The sequence below is a fragment of the Podarcis vaucheri genome, assembly GCF_965113315.1.
Source record: "Podarcis vaucheri genome assembly, contig: SUPER_10_unloc_1, whole genome shotgun sequence".
Classification (NCBI taxonomy): domain Eukaryota; kingdom Metazoa; phylum Chordata; class Lepidosauria; order Squamata; family Lacertidae; genus Podarcis; species Podarcis vaucheri.
In genome coordinates, this window is record NW_028118809.1 from 453808 (window position 1) to 475995 (window position 22188).

The 22188-nt window shown below is 41.5% G+C and overlaps 2 protein-coding genes across 8 annotated transcripts in view; one reads left to right on the forward strand and one right to left on the reverse strand.

The window, feature by feature from the left end:
- BRD1 (bromodomain containing 1) overlaps positions 1-416 on the reverse strand; it is a 44872-nt gene extending 44456 nt beyond the window's left edge. For 3 of the 4 annotated variants that reach the window (XR_014224308.1, XM_082242454.1, XM_082242452.1), the window contains exon 1: positions 69-202. The gene's annotated coding sequence lies outside the window, so the exon portion shown is untranslated. Of the gene's footprint in view, positions 1-68 lie in introns of all 4 variants that reach the window. The other variant, XM_082242453.1, reaches the window with a different exon arrangement.
- A 3341-nt stretch (positions 417-3757) lies between these two features.
- ZBED4 (zinc finger BED-type containing 4) lies at positions 3758-21869 on the forward strand. 4 transcript variants are annotated; one of them, XM_082242450.1, is made up of 5 exons: positions 6467-6580; positions 10916-11161; positions 12602-12653; positions 14182-14284; positions 16702-21869. In XM_082242450.1, the coding sequence occupies exon 5, from the start codon at positions 17060-17062 to the stop codon at positions 20558-20560; it is 3501 nt and encodes a 1166-aa protein (XP_082098576.1). In that variant the 5' UTR covers positions 6467-6580; positions 10916-11161; positions 12602-12653; positions 14182-14284; positions 16702-17059; the 3' UTR covers positions 20561-21869. The 4 variants fall into 4 exon arrangements, with proteins under 4 accessions (XP_082098575.1, XP_082098574.1, XP_082098576.1 ...); XM_082242449.1 differs by lacking the exons at positions 6467-6580; positions 10916-11161 and adding an exon at positions 3758-5883; XM_082242448.1 differs by lacking the exon at positions 10916-11161 and having other exon boundaries at positions 6434-6580.
- Positions 21870-22188: the final 319 nt, after the last annotated feature.

Here is a 22188-nt window from a genome sequence, read left to right on the forward strand (position 1 = left end):
GTGAGGTGGGTGGTGGCGCGCGGGGGTGGGTGTGGGGAGTCGCCGTTTGACGGGCCGCGGGCGCTCACCTGAGGGAGCTGGCCGACCCCTCCCTTGGCTGCGAGACTCCGGGGCTAATGGCGGCTCCCTCAGCTTGCTAACGCCGAGCGCCTGTGAGGAGACTGAGGGAGGGGCCTCGTCGTCCGCGCTGTCCCGGCCGCCTTGGGGCTCCCGGTGGCGGCGGCGGCGGCGGTTGCTGTCTCCGGCTGCCGCGACGCATTCGGGGGCGGAGGGCCGGCTGCGGGTTGGTCGCCGAGGCTCCCGTGGCCGAGAACCTTCCCCTCCTCCTCCTCCCCCCTTCGGCACAAACAATGCGGCGGCTTCACCACAGCGCTCGCGCCGGCGGGGGAGGGGAGGGAGAGAGGCGGGGGAGGAGCAGCAGCAGCGGGACGCGAGGGCGCCAGGCACCTCCCAGCCCCGCGGACGACGACGACGCGCGTTCTGGGGGCGGGGCCACGGAGGCTCCGCCCGCCGCCGCCTTCGTCATCCGCCCGCCGCCAACCAATCCTCGCGAGGTGGGCGGGGCCGAGAGCGCGTCGGGTTTGTTAAGAGCGCAGGCTGCTGCAGGGTTCAGGGATGGACGAGGCGGATGGGAAGGGAGCACGCGGCCCTTTCCTGGGCGATCTTCCGCGGCGTGGCGTTTTCTCCTTGCGGGGCCAGGAGCGAGGAGTTGTCGTAGGATCGGCTGGGTAGTTCTGACGCGTCAGGTTCTTTGCCGCTCGAGATCGCACTGTATTTGGGAAGATTTAAAGCCAGGATTCGGCCCCCAATTAGGGGCCCGCCTTCACTGACGTACTTTTGGCATCCCCGTGAAAGCCCACCTTTCCAAGTTTTCATGGATGAAATAATGGAATACTGAATAGTTATAGGGCAGGCATGTCCCACTCCCAAGAGACTGTGATCTACTCCTAGTATTAAAAAACTGGCAGTGATCTACCCATTGTCATTGGAGGGAGGAGGAGCGAGCCTGGGATGGATGGCTTGCCCAGAATTTCTTTAGGAGGGAAGTGCCCAGAGTTGTTGACCTTTTTTTGGGGGGGGGGGGGAAATTGCACCGAGTTTTTTAGCTCCCCCCCATAACTTTTTGTACATGATAAGGATCCAGTGATCTACCAGGATCAGCTGGGGATCTACCGGTAGATCGTGATCTACTGCTTGGACATCCCTGGTATAGGTTTTTTTTTTATATATAAAATATGCAGGGATTTGTGATACGTGAAATGAACCATGGAAAGAGAAGAAGGGAAGTCATTGATATCGTAAGGACATAACTTTCTGACTTTTAGAAGACATCTGAAGGCAGTCCTGTAGCTTGTAGATCATAGTGAAAGTACATGAAACTATTATATTTCATTGGATGGTAAAAAATGCTTTTAATTATATGATTAATAATAATGATACAGTGGTGCCCCGCAAGACGAATGCCTTGCAAGACGGAAAACCCGCTAGACGAAACGGTTTTCCATTTTGGAGGTGCTTCGCAAAACGAATCTCCTATGGGCTTGCTTCGCAAGACGACAATGTCTTGCGAGTTCCTGCTGGTTTTTTCCTCCCCCCCCCTTTTTCTAAGCCGCTTATCAGCTGATCTGATGAGCAGATAAGCCGCTAATACCGCTAATCCATCAATGGGCTTGCTTCGCAAGACGAAAAAACCGCTAGCAAGACGGAAAAACCCCTAGACGAAGAGAATCACAGAACGGATTCTTTTCGTCTTGCAAGGCACCACTGTGTACTATTTATTCTCTACCCATGTGGCTGGGTTTCCCCAGCCACTCTGGGCGGCTTCCAACAGAATATTAAAAAGTTAAGTAAAAAAAAATAGTTTACTATATTGAGTCTGTCAATGGAGGGGGAACATTTTTAATAGTATGCATTGCCACATGTTCTGTTAGTAACATAAACATTTGTATTCTTTATGTTACTGGGGATATTTTCTGTTTCCACAGGCAACATCTCTATAGTATTGGGATTTAATACTGATACATTGTTATTGGAATGTTGCCCTTTGGCTCCTTAGAAGTTGGACTCCCAATTTCCATCAGTCTCGACCAATATTGTCAAGGATGGTTAGCGCTGTAGTGCAATAATACTCTGCAGGGCTCAAGGTTCCCGTATCCCTATACTGCAAGCTTTATGGCAATAGTATGTGAGCACCCCTGTTTATCTGCCATGTGACAAGTATCTGCATGGAACCAGGTCTCAAACTGAATTAAGTAATGCTCAGGACTGTCACACAATAAAAGAATAAAAGTGGGAGAAGTAAAACTTTAGAACCCACAGTAAAATGCAATTCCAACATGTGATGCAAACACCCATATCAATCAACAATCTTAAATAAGAGTTTGGAAACAAATGGCTTGAAGTTAGTTTGTAGCAAAGATGCCCAACATATTCATATGGCGATAATACAAATAAAAAAGAAGCTGAATTCTGTCTATATTATGTTAATTTTAGGGAATGGACAGCTGTCCTTGTTCTCAAGGGATTCTTGCAAAAATACTAAACTTATTTCATTCCCTTATCTGTAATTACAGCATTCTAGTACTTTCAGTTATACTTTTTAAGAATTATTTCTGTATAAAGGGTAACATTCATTGTAAGATAACCAAGTATTCAAAATACAGCTCACACTACATATTTCAGGCCTACATGACATAATGCATTACAACAGCCTTTAATTACAAGCCTTTTTTATAAGTCCTCAGCTAGTGATAAAATTATTTAAGTTAAATAAATGATTCAAATCTGTCATCCCCGTTGTTTTTTAATCTTCCTCTGACCTTCTCAAGTTCCTCCATTTCACTGCATTTTAAGCCAGTTTCCTTCTGCTGGAGAACTAAAAACAAAGCGTTCCTATTATCAGCTTTATTAGCAACTTCAAGCTACATCCACACACTTCTTTACTATGAGCAAAGTATGTTGCTGAATGCTGTACTTAACAATCAACTCTCCTTTTAATTTTTCATTGAAAGGGTTAGACATAACTTCATTTAGATACAGCAGGGGGAAATCAAGTGTAGGACCAGTGCTCCCCCCCCCAAGGGGATACTCAAGGGTACTCAGTATGGCACCTTTTTGTTGTTAAAAATGTGCTACCTACTGTAACAACTTCATTGTGAGTACTGGCACCTATTTTTCTAGAAAAAACACTGTGCAGAACTAAAACGTAAAGGTGAAATCTAAAGCAAACAGCAGGGTCTTCAATAAGGCCAACTACCATGTAACAAAATAGTGAGCACATTTTATAAGAACTGGTAATTTAAGACACACACACACAGAGAGAGAGAGAGAGAGAGAGAGAGAGAGAGAGAGAGAAGATGAAAAAAAAGTTCAGGGCATTACAGAAGCCCCAATGTTTCATATCCCAAACTATGTTTTTTCTTGATTCAGGTAGGTAGCCATGTTGGTCTGACACAGTCAAAATATATAAAAAAATGAAAGAAATTGTCCAGTAGCACCTTAGAGATCAACTGTTTGTTCTTGGTATAAGCTTTTGTGTGCATGCACACTTAAGATACCTGAAGAAGTGTGCATGCACATGAAAGCTTATACCACACAAAAGCTTATACCAAGAAAAAACTTAGTTGGTGTCTAGGTTGCTACTGGACAATTTTTTAACCCCCCCCCCCTGTTTTTTCTTCATACTCCCCATTTTGTGTGTGTTTAAGTTCTAGTTTTGCCTTATTTATCCTTTGGGAGAGAAAGGGAATTTTTTTTCCTCCCTTGACACAGAAAGGCTTACTATTAACAGTTTGAAAACCTCTGCAATACAAATGATGGAAAATAGAGTAGAGCCTAGCCACATCAGTTAAGACTCATTTCATAATGTGCTTGTTTAATTTGTTAGTTCAGGTGGTGGGCTTTACCTAGTTACAGAAAATCACTGTAAAACCAAATTGAATATATATACAGAAGCTGTTGTATGAGTCATCTTGCCTAGTGTTCCCATCACAGCTTTATCTCCCTAATTTACAAAAGTTTATTACAATTTCTTTCAGAAACAACACCCAATTTCCACAGACTATCTGGACCTAATTAATCAACATCTTTTAAGACTTGAGACAGACAAAATTGCGCCACACATACAACTCTGTATCCTAAAGAGATCTTTCTCACACAAAAGAGCTGTGTGATGTTTTCTCTTGGTGTACGTCCAAAGTCATACAGCAGGTCTAGCAACTAAGGTAAATTTCTGTTATGTAAGATTTTAAAAGTACAACAGCAGGGAAAAGTTTGGATTGAGAGTGGTGGTACTGGTAAACCTCTTACAAAATCTTTTGCATGCTAAACAGACAAATGTTGAGTCAACAAAACCCATAATCTGTTAATTGCATGGGTGAATCCAGTCTGATGGTGTGTGTATTTAGCCAGCATACAAATGTCTCTTCAGGATGCTAAATATAAACAGGTATTGGTTAGTGTCAGAACATGTGGTCTTGCCTGCGAGACAAAGTCTCAGATTTAACTGGTATCTCTAGCTAAAAGTTTTCAGCTATTAAAACTAGAAAAAACCCGCTCTGCTGAAAAGCTGCTGTCTGTCAATAAGTGCTATGCTAAATGGATCAATCTAATTTTCTTTAAGGGTACACTTTCCCCACCACCACCACCACCGTTGACAGTTTAATCATCAAAATTAAACTCTTAACCCCTTACACAAAGAAAACATAATGCTATAAGGGTACTCTTATGCTCATACAATAAATTCTGGAACAATACCAGTCTTTGTGCAAATCTTAACAAATTCTACTGTACATCATGTCTCCACACACATTCACAGGCTGAAGTCACACATGCAGACTAATATCCAGGAGTAAGAAAGTACAGGCATACATGTGCATAGGACTGTACAGTAGTCTTATATGGAAGATCTGTGTAAGTGAATCACCTTTATGTGATTAATTGTAATATTTAAGATCCAAAGAGTTTCATTTCATTCTGGGTGGAAAGTATAAATTATGTATTATACTCTATGTCAGCTCACAGAACAAGCATTGTCAAGGAGAGGGCACACCTAATATTTATGGTGCTGAGATGCGCCTTTAATAACTGGATAGTAGCAAGAGTTTGGGCAGATGTAGGCTGCAAGGTTATAGCACCACAGGGCTTGAAATATCTGCGTCTGCAAGAACATCTTTCCATGAATTCAAGATGCCCCACCTTCTATTGCATCCAGTCCTCCTTCACCACTTCTGCCTTATACAGCTCTAACAGTGCCATAACACCTCAACTTACAGTGCAATAATATGAATGTCTACTCAAAAGTGAACCCAGCAAACAGCCTTTACAGAGTTTTATTTAGTTCCTTCCAGGAAAGTGTGCACAGGGCTGAAAGCGTTCACAACACCAAGAAGCACAACCTACACCTTTTCAGCCCCACAACTGCCATTGAGCTGTCATGAGTCACAGACTCTGAATAAAAGCGAAAAAAGAAATCAAGCGGATGGATTCCCTCAGGAAATTTCCCTTTTTTGGAGTTAACAACGTTAGCATAACAAGTTAACCTAAACGGCTGTAGGAAGGGCTCAGCAGACGACTTCGGGGCGGGGGGACGGACTGTTCAAAAGAAGAAATCCTGGCGCTCATGCACCTTCCAAGACTCCGATATGTACGCAGTTGTCAAGGCTGCAATCGTATGCAAAAATTACTCGGGCAGTGAGATCTACGGTGCTGGTCGAAAGTTTCAAGTTATAAAATAAAATAAACCCCACCCTTCCGCCTTCGTACATAAAAGAGCTTAATGCGCTGGGAGTTTCTCGCGGCACAGGAGATCCGAATTACAACTGGGGGAAAGCGAGCGACAGGGGCCAGCCGCAAAGCGTGAGGAAACCTAGCCAGATGTGCAGGGTATAAATAATTACTATTATTATTATTATTATATACCCTCTGAGTCGAGCGGCATTAACTCTCGGGTGAAAACATGCCTACCAGGAGCCCTGGCCGCCGGCGAAGCGCTTCTTTTCCGCCCCACCCAGTCTGCCTCTCTCAGGCGGGGGAGCGCAGAACTCGCACTCAGGCCCCTTCGGTTGGCCTCCTCACCCTCACGGCAGAGAGAGGGGAAAACCACCACCCCAGGGAACATCTCCAACTGGGCCAGGATACATTAGTCTATTATTATTATTATTATTACCCCACTCTGGACGGCTTCCCACAGAATATTAAAAACACGATAAAGCATCAAACATTAAAAACTTCCGATCTCACTGTTCCCCCCCCCCCCAACATCCACCGTTGGCGGCCATTTTATCCGCCTTGGCGAGGCGCGCGTCGCTCTCCCGATGACGCGCCACGTCGCGCGCGGCGACGACGACGCTCCCCTCCGGCTTCGCCCGCCTCCCCTTTCCCTCCCCCACCGGCCGCGCGCCGCGCGTGGCACATGCGCAGTGCGCGGCGTGGTCGGCCGAGCCGGGTGTATGTGTGTGTGTGTGGAGGGAGGGAAGGAAGGAGGGGAGTCGGCGTCGCGGCGGCAGCAGCGGGCGAGGCGAGACAAAGCGGCCGGGGAGGCGGGCCCGCGTCGAGTCGCCCCGCGCGGGAGAAAGACGAGGTGAGCGAAGGGAAGGGTCCGGCGCTCCGTGTGTATCTAGGTAGACATAGATATATATGTGTGTGTGTCTGTGAGGGGAAGCGAAGCGCCTGTCTCCTCAGCCTCCCCACCCCCAACCCCGCGCGGACTCCTTTCGGCCGGCGAGGGACGCCTCCTGGCCCGTCGGAATCCTTCCGCTGGGACCAGGCCCACCACCTCAGGAGAGAGACACGGCGCGAGGAGGGGGGGGCGCCTTTCAGAGGCCGACACCCCCCCTCCCAAATAAGCGTGCGCCGGCCTTATTGTCTGTGAGGGGAAGAGAGAGAGAAACTCCATTCACACACTTTAATTCATTCCTGGGCCTTGAGGAACAACCCCCACCTCCCTGCAGCAACGCCTTATGCCCTCCCACTCTCTCTCCCCCCCTCCCGTGCCGGATGAGGAAGGGCTTTCCCCCCCCCCCACGAAGGTGCTGGGCCGCCGCGCGTCCCTTCCTGGAGCGTGGCTTTGTCTGCCCCTCGGTTCGGTTCCTCTCTCAAACCTTTCCTTCCCCCCCCCCCCCCAAGCAACCACCACCACCCGCTTTCAGTTCTCCTTCCCCTGGGAAACGCCCGTGGGGTATGTCACCCCCCACCCCAAATTTTATCAGTTTGATCCATGGGGGTCTTCGGCCTCCCCACGATAAAATATTTCAGACAGACAGACAGACAGACAGACAGACACACACACACACACACACACCCCAAGTTGAGGGGCATTGCCATTCAAATGGATCCATAGGGTCTTCGGTTTCCCCACAAAAAAATACTTCAGACACACACCCACATCCAAGTTGATCGGCATTTCCATTCAAATGCCATTCAGATTGATCCATGGAATCAATTCATTTTTTAATGCTTTTTCGGGTTTACACATTTCACTAATTTTACCGTCATTTTAACATTTCAAAGCTTGGCTTCCCTCCCCCTCTTTCTGATGTTGCTTAAATTTATTTTTAATGTCTTCTGCATACACAAATGAACTTAATTTGCTCATTTGTTCATATATATATACTCTTAAAAAGCTGCAGGCTATTGCAATTATCCTGCCAGATCCATGGGATCAATTACATGGGCTGGGGCTTACCTGGCTGCCCCCCTCCCCCTATATTTTATTCAAGTTGGCACACACACACTGAACCAATGCAATAGTCCTCTTTGCTGCTATGTTTTTTCCTTTTGGGGGGGTGTCCCAGACCACACTTCATGGGTGGTCTCAGAGTGCTCTTCCTCCACGCTCCACTTACTGGAAGAGGAGAAGGTGGGTTGACAACACACCTTTTCTGACAGCAAGCTTTGCTCCCCCCCCCCCTTGCCCACTTTGCAAGCAGTTTCTCCCCCACCCCCCAAGTGACAAATGAGGGACCCTTGTGCAGAGTCTAGCAGCAAAAGGTGCTAAGCTCTATTGGGCTAATCCTCTTAACTTCCCAGGCAGAGGGGGAGGCACTTCCAGGGATTGTTTCTACCATAGGGATGGGAAATTTAAGGCCATTTCCAGCTCTCCAGCAAATATATGTGCATCTGTGCAGTTATCACAGATCTAGAGCATTCAGCCTGTGGGGTTGTGGTTTGAGACTGGTTTCTTAAGGTCTAAGCACTTCTTCACAAGTGTTGGTTGAGGGACCCTGTAATTTATTAAATCACCCTAATGCAGAGTAATCAGAGTGTTAATAGCCATTCTGACCTTACAATTCAATCCATGGCATCTCCAGTTACAAGTATCTCAGATATCAGGGTTGGGAGAGACCTCTGCTTTAGATCTTGGAGAGTGGCTGCTTGTCAACATAGGCAGGATCAATGAACTGAATTAGGGATCAATGATCTGGCAGCATTACACAACTTTTTAATGCATGCACATGCACACTAAGGGACAATTCAACCCCCACTTCAGCCCTCACATGGAGGTTGTCATAGACCACTTCCCAATGGCAGCTCCACGGTTTAAACTTTTATTATATGTCATCCCAAATGCGTGAGGTTTCTTCATACAACATCTTGCATCCTATACAACCAACTAACAATTGCCTGGAGTTGTGTATGTTTCAGCCAGATTGTGGACTAGGGAACTTTTTAAATATTTGTTTGCTGTTTGGAGAGTCGTAACAGGAAAGTGTTTTTTGCAGCCTTCATCTTTCATTTAAACTTGCCCTAGGAGAAATTGAGTAGGTGAGGGAATCTTATCGATCCAGCTTGTGTTAAAAAACAACAACAGCACTGCTGGAAGAAAAAATTCTTTGCTTACTAATTTCTTTCTTACTAAACTTGTTGGTCTTAGGGATTCAAAACAAAAATCTGTAACAATAGCAGTTGTGTTTGGTTTGATTTTCATCTACTGGCAGAGTTTAGCCTCGTAATAAGCCTCCCAGACTTGAGTTTGTGGTCTAGAAGTCAGGTTCAACTTGTTTCCTGATCAAGCTGTGGAACTGCTTAATGATTTGGCTTGATAAATAGAGACTAGTATAAACTGTCCCTCAAACTGAATTATTTACTGTGGTGGGAGGACCTTGGTATTTTGAACTACAAACTATTTTCTATTTTAATCATAAATTAAAATAAATGAGGAATAACCTGATTGTTCTCCTTTTCCTTTCTTATATGCCAGATCCCTTGCACTTTTGCACAGGTTGCAAAGTTTGCAAGCTTGATGTGCTTTGTATAATGTGTGTGAAGCATTAAAGTCTCGTTTCTTTCCATCTCATAAGTGATACTTAAATGCCTGTTACAGATACGTAGCCGTGTTGGTCTGCCATAGTCAAAATAAAAAGTTAGTTCTTGGTATGAGCTTTCGTGTGCATGCACACTTCTTCAGATACCATGCACACGAAAGCTCATACCAAGAACTAACTTAGTTGGTCTTTAAGGTGCTACTGGAAGGAATTTTTTAATTTTGACTATGGCAGACCAACATGGCTACCTATCTGTAACTGGAACCATGGAAGGCACCACTTATCTGAAGAAGTGTGCATGCACACGAAAGCTCATACCAAGAACTAACTTAGTTGGCCTTTAAGGTGCTACTGGAAGGATTTTTTTTATTTTAAATGCCTGTGTTTCTGATGTCTGTATTATGCAGATACCATGCTTTTGAATGCATATCTAATGTGCAAGTATAACAGCTCTTTTAAGTGATTTAGAAAGATGCCCAGTGCTATTTGTTAAGGAAAAAAGTATAATGGCTCATATACTGGGACCTACAGCTGATGGATTCCAACTCCCATCAGTCCCAGCCAGCATCAGTGATTGGCCAGGGAGATGGAAGCTGTAGTCCAACAACATCTGGTGGCTCCTTCCTCTAATATCATAAGCAGAACCATAGAAGTCTGAAAAGCTGTCTTATGTAGGCAAACTAAGGCCCCGGGGGCCAGATTCGGCCCAATCGCCTTCTAAATCCAGCCCACTGACTGTCTGGGAATTGGCGTGTTTTTACATGAGTAGAATGTGTACTTTTATTTAAAACGCATCTCTGGGTTATTTGTGGGGCATAGGAATGTGTTCATTCCTCCGCCCCCCAATATAGTCCGCCCCCCCACAAGGTCTGAGGGACAGTCGACCGGCCCCCTGCTGAAAAAGTTTGCTGACCCCTTTAGTAGGAGCTGCAATTGAAATATGGCTTCCTTGCGAGTAGTCTTGGTGAGAAGTTGGAATTCTGTCCTGTGGCTCATCAATGTATATGCATCCTGTGTGAATGCTTTCTAGTACTTTTTAGCTTTTGTAATACATGAAATATAAAAATGCAAGTATAAAAATAATTATTATATTCTTTGCTTCCATTTAAGAGTACGTAGAATTGTAGCCTAAATTTGAAACGTGATATTAGTTAATTGTAACTAAATCAAGTCCCATTTTTAGCATCCCCTCCCCAAAGTAAGTCTCATTTTGTTCAATGGAGCTTCCTTGCAAATAACTGTGAAAAGGATTGTAATCTTAGCTTGACTGGTAGAGCATAAGAGCCCTTAATCTCAGGGTTGTGGGTTCGAACCCCACATTGTGGGAAAGATTCCTGCTTTGCAGGGGGATAAACTAGATGACCCATTTGCCCCTTCCAGCTCTACAATTCTATGATTCTGTGACTCCAGCTGGATGGAGTCCATGTTAGCAATTTCAAAATAATTACCACTACTGCCTCTGGTTTTCTATTCGGAATAATTAAAACAGACCTCTTTTCCACCCTGAGTAACAGCATACTAGAGTGTTGAGGAGTAACCATCCAGATTAGAGTTGCATATAGTTAGCAATTTGTTAACATTTTCAAAATAGGAACTTTAGCGGATTATCCATGTACTTAGGTCAGCCTTGTATGTAACAACTTGTATTGTAGCCCTAGATGACCAGGAATTCAGTGCAAACAAGTTCATGTGGGCTGACAGGAGGAACGGATCACTTCATCCATCCCCTTTTCACCTTCCTCCTAAACCAACATGGAAATGCAGCTGGCTGGAGAGGACAGCTGGATCATTGTCCTTTTTTTCACCAGTTCCCTTGGCAGAAGGCTTTTTTTGCTAATCGGCTAAGAGGCTAGTGTTTCCATATTGGTTGCTGCTTTGTAGCCAGCATAGAAACACAGGTTAGTTATTTAATATTTATTAATTAATTTACAGGGTAGTAGCACAATCCTGTGCATGTCTAGTCAGAAATAAGTCACTTTTGAGTTCAATAGGCCTTACTTCTAGGTAAACTTATATAGGATTGCACCCTAACATTTGTGTACTAATTTGCAAGGCTGACACATGTTGATAGAAAAAGTCACAGTTGTAAACAACTAAAAGCCCCTTCATCCATTGCCTCATGGACTTATACTAAAACCCTGGGTAATGTTATATCTGTGTTGGGCTTAGACACTCTCCTTTAATTTACAGAGACCACAGGCTGAAGTGTTGATTAAAAAATAATAATTTTGCATTGTTATATTTTACACCTATTTTAGCACCATCATCTCACCTACTCAAATTTCATTATTTTAATCTTCCAGTAGTTTCTAGATTTTGCCTGTTAAAAGAAGAATATGTATTTAGATCCCTGTAATTTTTGCAGAACGGGATAGTGTAGGCCACTACTGCTTCTTTGGTGATTACTCACAGCTGAGTAAGATTGTCTTCCATAAACACGGTTTTACCAGTGAGTCCTTAAGTGACTGTAGAGGTCAGTTCTGGATCCACACATCCTTCCACAGTGGGGACATAGGTTTCCGGGTGGGAGTTAGTAACGGTGAGGGTTTGCCAAGCGTGCCTTCCTCTTAGCACATTTCTCCCTTGCATCCTGAGTTTGAGTGTTCTCAAAGTCCACGACACCTTTGGTAAAGGCTGTTCTGCAATTGGAGCGCTCACAGGCCAGTGTTTCCCAGTTGTCGGTGTTTGTACTACATTTTTAAAGATTTGCCTTGAGAGAGTCTTTGAACCACACCCAAAGTAGTTATATGGGTTGCTTTTCAGATAGGCTTTGGATATACTTGTGCTTGAAATTTGGAAGTGCAATATTTGTTGAAAACAAAAATATCCTGACCAGTTTAGAAACTATGAACTATGGGATGACATATAGCCCCCAGGATATATGCTCTTTTCCTGTCCATCTTTACAATCAATCAATCAATGCATGCTGGAACAGTCTCTGGTTTCCAGTTGTGTACCTGTTTCCATTCTGGATCTATGCAGCTTCATGCTTCATTGTTTTAATTTATAAATGATCTTTTAAATTGAATATTGTCACAAAACAGGACAGTTGTTGTGTGCTGTTCTAGGATCTTGCTCCCATACTATATTTGTTTGATATCCAACATTAGTCATATTTGGAGTAATCTCATTTGAATCAATACATTTCAAGTAACTTGACATGGCAGTGGTGAAGGCTGCATATTAAAAGTTACAAAAATAAGATGTGAGTAAGGTTTGATGCATTAGAAGTGACTATATGCAGAAAAGTGGGTATCTTTTATACACTTAGGTCAAAAACAAAGGGCATGGATTTAGGTCTCTCTTTTTTTCTTTCTCCCTCTGTCCTTCCCCTCCAGATCTGGAGATTGTCTCTGAAATGAAGCCAGGGGAAGACAATAGGCCAAATAGGTGAGTGCCCTGTCAACCATATTTATTTTCATTGACTTGCTACATTTTCTACGTGAAATTATTATTGTTTTTAAAAAATGTATCCAGCCTTCCCATATGTGCAGCTCTCAAAGCGGATATTGCTGATAAAAACAAGTAATAATACATAGTATCACTAGAAATAAAACTTCTAACAGCATCATTCAAATACAAAAGCAGCAAAACCAGAAACAAATTCCAATAAGAGAACCAATCTGCCTATCACCACAGAGGACAAAGGCATGTGGAAATAAGTCTGGTTTCTAAAGACAGAGAGGAAGAACATTGGCTGGATATTCTGAGGCGAAGAATTTCATAAACCAGGTGTCATCACTGTGGGTGCTTTTCTTATGTATCCACCTCCTTGTTCTTCAAGAAATAGTGGGAAATAGAGCAGGGGCTCTAAATAATGTGAGTGGGTTCATAGGGGAGAGATGGTCTTAAAATATCCAGTGCCTAAAGTATTTTTTAAAAATCAACGCCAGCATTTTAAAATGGACTTGAGCAGATTAACATCAAGAGAAGAACGATGTAATCAAAGCATTGAGTTGCTAGCAGGCTGCTTTAAATCCTTTTGTCAAATTTTCCATGAAAGTTAATTATCTGAATAAGTTGCAATGGAAGTGAAGCTGCTGTGCTACTAATAATTCAGCATGGTTCTTAAAGAATTTTTGGTGTGCCAGTGTTGCAGTGATACTTTGACGTCCAACTATATTAGGTAGTTTCTAAATGCTTCACCATTTCAGTTGGAGCTTCTTTCTTAACTTGAAGGTAATTAAATTGCTCAGTTTTTGAATTCAAATACAGTGGTGCCTTGCAAGACGAAAATAATCCGTTCCGCGAGTCTCTTCGTCTAGCGGTTTTTTCGTCTTGCGAAGCCACCCTATTAGCAGATTAGCGCTATTAGCGGTTTAGCGGCTATTAAAGGCCTAGTGGCTAAAAGGCTATTAGCGGCTTAGAAAAGGGGGGGGGAGCGAAAAAAATCGCAAGACTCGCAAGACGTTTTCGTCTTGCGAAGCAAGCCCATAAGGAAATTCGTCTTGCGAAGCGCATCAAAAAACGGAAAACCCTTTCGTCTAGCGGGTTTTTCGTCTTGCCAGGCATTCGTCTTGCGGGGCACCACTGTAATTGCTAATAATCTGAGTGATGCATAGTTCAGACGCTGCAATCAACCATGGCTTGTTGTGAAGAGAGTGCAGTACAATAGACCTCTGTGTTCCCTTCTTCCTTTACCTGTACCAGGGGGGTGGGGAATTTTAATACTTCAGGTGTAGTTTGTAAAACAAACCACATTTTAATGTTTTGTTCAGTGATGGGAAATTAGTTTGTGCTCAGATGAAACTGGAAGTTTCAAAGTTTTGAACCTCATTCAATGCACATGAAGAGGTTTGTCATTAGGTCTTAATTGGATCATACTATCATTACTAAGAGAATGATGCCTGGATTAAAAAAAATCATTAAAGAAACTCAAAAGGAAAATATAAAATGAGTGTTATTTGTCTTTGTACAGGGTTTCAGAGAATGTGGACATCTTTCTTCAATAAATCAAAGAAACTGAAAAATTCTAGTTTGTCTATCCACATGGGCTTAATGAGAAGGATGAAACCTACAAGGTAAGTGAAAAATTACAAAATGCATCAAACATTTTCAGATTACTACAAATTACTACAAATTTGGGAGGTAAATTGAAACTTTTGTTTCAAATAAAAAGGGATGCATTTAGGAAATTGCAATTTAGAGGTTTTTATTGGTCTTATCTTAGCCTCTTGCTTGTTGAGGGGAAAGAATTCTTCAGTTTCCTCCTTTAGTAGTGAGTACCTGCCTGCTCTGAGCCACCACTCTTTACCCTCCATGCACGCTAAATTCTATGGGAGTCAGCATTATGAGAAAGTAGATTAAATGAAATATAAGAAGCTAGGGATTTTGGCTTAAATGTAACATGCTAGAAAGCAGACTGACTTAGCAAAAAATCTTGGAGGTGGAGACTGCTCAGTTGCAGTGCAAACCATGACATGGGCAATCTGGCATTTTCATGTGTTCCTGTCTCTAAATTGTCCTCTAGGGTAATTATGGATAGCTCTGCTGATTTCACTTTTCTCAATAATAAGTAAAATGTAGACTTTACAAATATCATTGTTTGAAGTGGTTGAGAGTGGAATTGAACAACTCCTGGATTTATCACAACAATTAAGTACTGGAACCTTCTTTAAAGAAGATGCATATTTTACCAACTCTGCTATTCAGAGCTTAAAACTACGTATGAAGAAAAGGGGAATATTAAGGGGAAACAACCCTCTTAATTAAATATGTTAATTCTTAGCTGATATCTCAATGAAAACAAACTTAAAAGAGGGAAGATTTGATAGGAACATATCTGTCTTGCCAATTTAGCCTCAAAGACAAGTGGTGAATGTTTTGTGGCTAATAAAAACCTCATTAAATGTTGTTATTAAGTATTTTTATTATAAGATCTAACACCTACTCATTTCAGTTAATATTGAAATTAACAGTTGAGTCAGCATGAATGTCATTCCTTTTTGATAGTTGCTATGGACTAGTAGCAATGGAATACACTCCCATGAGTGATAGTTTCGGCATGGAAATTAGACTGTTTTCATATTAAATGGATAGAAATTCTGGAATCTTTGAGAGATTCAGTTAAAAAAAACCCACAGAGTAGACCATAGTCCAGAGACATATCCTACAGCTTTAGGGTTAAGCTTGTGGAACTAGACTAAAATACAGTACATTAAAAGCCCCCCCCCCCTTTCCTGTGGTGCTTATCCTCTTTTGTTTCCTGTCTGTTTGCCTTATTTTATTAGAATAAACCAAGTTGCTATGTTAGTGCCCATGTCTCTGCTTAGATAGAGAGAATCCTGTGTATTATAGCAGGGAAACTGTAAACTAGATGGCCAATGTAGTCTTAGCACCAAATTAACATGCCATGTCCATTCGCACACATGCCTCCCTCAAGAACTTACTAAAGGCGAAGCAAGAGTTGGGGCTGTTTCTATCACCTTAAATTATGGAGTGAGAGCAATGGCGGAAGTAATGAAAGTGGGAATGGTAGCATAACTTAGCAGCCAGCTTTCTGTGACTTAGACTGATCAATTTTTAACTCCTGGGCCTGTACAAAGGCAAATTTACTGAATCTAAAATGATCTGGGCCTGAATGGGAGAATGCTTGGAAATCCTCGTATTCTTCCTTGTGCCCTACTGAAGAAGGGGAAGATATATGTAACAAATAATAAATAAATTTTGGATGGGAGAGAAGAGGGAAATAGATGGATTATCTGTACAGCAACCGCAAAGTGACTCCACCTATTTCTCCATTCCTTCCCACACAGACAAAAAAATAAGATAAGTGTAAGTAACAAAACGTACAACAATCGCCTGGTGCAATTCCCTTTGTTCAGCTGACATGTAGATTTTTCAAAGAGTTGATCTGACATCTGTATGTCATAAGCCTATTCTGCTTCTCACTCATCATGGTTTTGAGTTATGTGTTGAATAAGAGTTCTTGCTTATTTTTTCTACAACATTTAAGCTTAGATAGCTTTAAGTAGAAACTGTTAATTGGGTGACAGACAAATAATGGCTGGGACCAAAAAAACTTTGACTAAGGTGTTTTTCGCCTTTCTTTCTCAAAGTTTCCATATATAATGTATGCCAAAATGCTTTTGAACAGGACTGTAGCTTGCGAAATGTTAAAAGAGTGTTCACCAAAAAGGCAGGGTTGATAACTGTTCATATCTGACATGATTAAGCTCTTGGATACATCTGAACTAGTTGTTTGGGTTCTGGCTGTTACATATACTTTCTGCAAATTTATTTTCAGATATACTCTGCATACAGAGATTTTGTGGAATTAAGTTTCTTCTGAAATGTGTGTGTGCTCTTTTCTCTTAATTTATAAGAGCAGTGATGTTTAATGGCAAAACGAGGAGGTAAATAAGTAATCATTCATTTTAAGCATATGAAGTAAGCTCAGTTGAATTGATGCAGTTACACATTTTCTTTTTTTCCCTAGATGATGTGAGCGGATTGAAATTTGAAAAGAATATATGATTTTTAGAGGAAGAAACTCAACATGATTCTAATGATCCTCTCATTAGTTTTTTTCCCATAACATGAAGCATTTTGCAGCATCGCTCATCAAAAACAATACATGACCTGGAAATCTCATGATCCCGGGGGAGAAATGAGATTATGTGCATTAAACCACATGCTCTTTCATAAGTTTGTGTAATAAACATTTCTTATCAAACTACAAATACAAACTTATGTTCCACATCCTTCCTTTTGTATGACTTAAGAGATACAATTTAAACCCAATACTAAGAATTCACTAAGTTATGAAAAAGCAGCAGAAATAACTGAGGTCAGTCATGGATACAAATAGGTCAGATTCTCCACAAATTGATGATAATTTTATGATGGATAAAATCAACAGTTTAAAAGTGGAACCAGAAGATGATAGTAATTTTGCTTTAGAAACAATAGATATAAAAACTGAGCAAGAGGACTTGAGACAGACAGATAGCAGTGATGAACAAGACGATAGAGAAAAGAATTTCATCCATAACAATTCAGGCAAATATATCTCTGCAGAAAATGAAGATGATTATGGATCTCTCTTTTCCCAGTACAGCAGCACCCTTTATGATGTAGCAATGGAAGCTGTCACACAGAGCCTTCTTTCAAGCAGAAATATAAGTTCCCGAAAAAAGTCTCCTGCTTGGAACCATTTCTTCATATCTCCTAGAGACAGCACTAAAGCAATATGTATGTACTGTATGAAAGAATTTAGCAGGGGCAAAAATGAAAAAGACCTAAGTACAAGTTGTCTCATGAGGCATGTGAGGAGAGCTCATCCCACTGTGCTCATTCAGGAAAATGGAAATATGGCATCTATCTCTTCCTTTTCTTCACCTACATTATTAATCCCGCCACAGTCTGCCGATGTTGGAGATTTAACTAGTGTGCTTGCCCCCATAAAATTAGTTAAGAAAACCGTTTCCAAGATTCCATCCCCAGATCAAATAACTGAGGAGTCTGTTCCCGTAGTTTCTACTGAAGAGATGCCTTCAGACATGTTACATCCTGAAAAGAGCAATAAAGAAGGCAGTGGTGGATTGTGTCAACCCTTTCCCAACAACCAATGTGAAGAAACGGTGGAAAATGTAGCAGAGAAAACGGTCCAGGTTCCTAAGAGTACATCTGGGTCCAGAAGAAGGTCTGCCGTCTGGAAACATTTCTATTTGTCTCCTTTAGATAATTCAAAAGCTGTTTGCATCCACTGTATGAATGAATTCAGTAGAGGAAAGAATGGGAAAGATCTTGGAACCAGTTGCTTAATACGACACATGTGGAGAGCCCATCGTTCTATTGTTCTACAAGAGAATGGAGGTGGTTCAAGCATACCTCCTCTGTACTCTGCTTCTCCAACTTTGTTGCAACCCATACTGCCTTCAGATGGCGATCCAAACTCTGGGTCATCTCCTGCAAAAGTAGCTAAGGAACCAACATCTATATGCTCTTCTCCGGACAGAATGGCAGAAGAAAACAATTCTTCTCTTCCTTTGGGGGATACACTTATGGAGGACTCCTCGTTGTTGTCATCATCTGAAGATATAGGTGAAGCTTCTTTAGTTTCTTCCCCTGAAAAAAGCCCTTTGATATTTGAACACGGCTCTGTTTTTCATCAGAATAAACGAATGATGCGAAAGCTGAAGTCTGAGGTATGGCATCATTTTTCTTTGTCTCCAGGCGACAGTCTGAAAGTTGTGTGTAGACACTGCAATTGCATTATAAATCGCGGGAAAAAGGGTGATGTAGGCACAAGTTGTTTGACGAGACATTTATACAGACGTCACCCTGAAGTCGTCGGGATCCAGAAGAGCTTTATAGATGTGAGTTTAGCAAATTCTCCTTATGCTACCTTGGCTTCTGCAGAATGCTCATCGTCAAAATTGACTGACTTACCCACAATGGTTTCTAATGAGAGACAAGTCATATTTCCTGTCAGTAGCAAAAAGACCTCAAAACTGTGGAATCATTTTTCAATTTGTTCTGCTGATTCAACTAAAGTAATATGTATGCACTGTGGACGTACAATAAGTCGAGGGAAAAAGCCAACCAATCTAGGTACAAGTTGCCTTTTAAGACATTTACAACGGTTTCATAACAATGTCCTCAAACCAGATGCCTCCGAGCCAGTATTGTCCTCTTCTGCAAATAGTCACGTGCCACTGAGCACAGATCTGTTGGGGTCATCATCTTTCGATGAAACCAATGACAAGTTTTCTGACACTCACCCTGTTGCCAAAAAAATCACCAGTCTTGTAGCAGAAATGATTGCACTTGACCTTCAGCCATATTCTTTTGTAGACAATATTGGCTTTAATCGATTGCTTGAATTCTTGCAGCCTCAGTATTCGTTGCCTTCGCCATCTTATTTTTCTCGTACTGCAATTCCTGATATGTATGATAGCGTAAAAGAAATAATCGTTTCACATCTGAAAGAAGCTGAAAGCGGAGTAGTCCATTTTACATCGGGAATATGGATGAGCAACCAAACTCGAGAATATCTTACCCTTACTGCTCACTGGGTAACGTTTGAGTCTAGGGTTCGACCACAGTGTGAAGATTACCATTGCTCCGCTCTTTTAAATGTATCGCAGATTGATTGTGACTACAACGGCATCAGCATTCAGAAGCAGCTAGAATATTGGTGGGAAGCTTGGATCGCATCGATTGGGCTTCAGGTTGGGATTACTGTTACAGATAATCAGACTATTGGAAAGACTTTAAATGAAGGGGAACATTCAAGTGTGCAGTGCTTTGGTCACACGGTTAACCTCATAGTAACCGAAGCTATTAAAAGCCAGAGAATGGTTCAGAACCTGCTTAGTATTGCAAGAAAGATCTGTGAACGGGTTCATCGGTCAGCAAAAGCAAGGGAGAAACTGGCAGATCTGCAGAAGGAATATCACTTGCCGCAGCACCAGCTGATCCAAGACGTTCCATCAAAGTGGAACACGTCCTTCCATATGCTTGAACGCCTAATTGAACAGAAAAGAGCAATTGATGAAATGTCCGTAGAGTGCAGCTTCAGGGAGTTAATAAGCTGTGATCAGTGGAAAGTAATGCAGTCTGTCTGTCACGCACTTAAACCGTTTGAAGTGGCAAGCCGAGAGATGAGTACACACATGTCCACTCTAAGTCAAGTAATTCCAATGATTCATATACTCAACCGGAAAATTGAGCTGCTGTTTGAAGAAACGATGGGCATCGATACCATGCTAAAATCCTTAAAGGAAGCTATGGTGAGTAGACTGTCCTCCACACTTCATGATCCACGGTATATTTTTGCTACACTTTTGGACCCTCGTTATAAAGCTTCCTTGTTCACCGAAGAGGAGGCGGAGCAGTATAAACAGGACTTAATCAGGGAGCTGGAAATACTAAACGCTACCTCAGATGATGAGAAATCTGTTTCCAATGGCTGTGGTACAGGTTCATCATCTAAAAACTCTTACGGGGACAATAATCTTTGGTCACTTATGGAAGACATGAAAAAAGCAAAAGCTCCAAAAGAAAAGGCCAAGTTGCCAGAAGAGATGGTGCTTTTGTACTTGGAGGAAGAAGTACTTGAGCATAACTGTGATCCTCTAACTTACTGGAACTTTAAGAAATCATCTTGGCCAGTACTGTCGAAGTTAGCAGTTCGATTCCTCGGTTGTCCTCCAAGCATTGTCCCATCCGAGAGATTGTTCAGTACATCCAATGAAAACATCAGCTTTAGTCAGTCAAGGCTAGCAATGGAACACTTTGAGAAACTTATATTTTTGAAAGTAAATCTTCCTTTGATATACTTCCAGTATTGAACAAGCTGCCAGTCTAAAAAAATGTTGCTCACTGGGTAATTACTGTATTTGTAACTTGGGTTGTTAAATTGCTCCAGAAGGGGCCATGTATGACATCTTAATCAGTGACTGTAGTTCCAAATTCTAGTTTTATTTTTAAGCTTTCTATATGTCTACATGTGCCTTATTAATAGTCCTTCAGGCCAGATATTGTATATATGTGTTTTTTTAAGTTCACATTAGAATTTAGACATGTCTTGTCCTGATAATACAAAATTATGTTGGTTTTAATTGAGAATTGTAAATGAAGTTTTAAAACAGTTTGAATAGAATGGCAAAGAAAAAGATGTAAACAGTTCTATTATGTAGTTTTTTATTCAATTATGTAAAAACCATAAACCAGGTACTGTATATTAGTTGAAATTTGCTTTAATTACACAAAACATTTTGTAGCTGTCAGAAGAAAGCTGTACATAAAGGTGGAATTGAAGCCATCTTTCTATTTAGCAGGTTTTAACTGCAGGCCTAATGTACTTAAAGGGTAATGATGATATTCAAGTGTGATGTATGTGTACTAAGGGTGGCTATTGAATTAGTATTTGACTAAATTAAATTTAGAGGTATTACGGAACATCAGTTATACAGTAATCTATAATCTTGCCATTCAGTGGTCCCTATTCAGGTGTTTTTTTTTACACTGTAACTGAATTAGAACTTGAGTATTTATAAGGTCTTTGGGATGTTTATTTTCAATTTTTTTCCGATTAATGTTTGTTATTTAATACAGTTTATTGAAAGGTAAAATATAAAGAGTAGGTATTATGCTAAAGCCTTTAAAAATTGAGTGCAACAAGACATCCGATACTTCTTGGTGTAAAAATTAAGTCTTGGTTTCCCATGTAATTGAAAAAATGTGCATGACATCCTCTTGCATTCCTGTTAAAAGAATATGATTCTCTATGAATATAACCCTTGCAGTTTGGTGCCCTGCCTAGAATATGATATAGTAGATCTGACCCATAATTGACAGTGTCCATCAGGCAAATAAAATATTGTAGAACCCTTTAAACCTCAAACTGAGGTAAGAATAGCCAGCATTTTAATTGTAAACAGTATGGTCTCAACTTTTTTTTTAATATTAAGATTTGTCTCCCCATTTTTTGTGCATTGATGAAATTCTTTAGGGGAAATGAATTGACTATGACCTTTAGAAAAGATGTAGTTTTGTTAAAATACTGTACCTCTGCCTAATTTTTGCATTTACTATGTTTTAGTGTATTTATAAATGGTGAACTCAGTTTCTGAAATTAAACCTCTTATTTGCAATTTTTAGAGTGAGTTGAATTACCCTATTTTCTCTTTAGAGTGCAGTGAAGATTTCTGGTGGAAAAGTACTTTTAAGAATATGCAGAAGTATAGCAAGTGCACGGGGTTACATTAAATAAGAATTGGGGAGGGCACGTGTGCAATCTTTCAGTCAAAATTTTCTTACTTTCTTATATATATATTTTTGGTCTCAGTTGGGTTCCATTACTTAAACTACCAGTTGCAGAAAATGATGTATGTGACCTAGCAGTTGCATTAAGAACATACAGTGATAAGTACTGGTTAGAGATGTCAGTCTGCAATCACACATTAGAACACAGTGC

What these genes read in the sequence shown, in the direction of transcription:
- ZBED4 (XM_082242449.1), top strand. Translation starts at nt 17,060, where the DNA reads ATGGATACAAATAGGTCAGATTCTCCACAAATTGATGATAATTTTATG.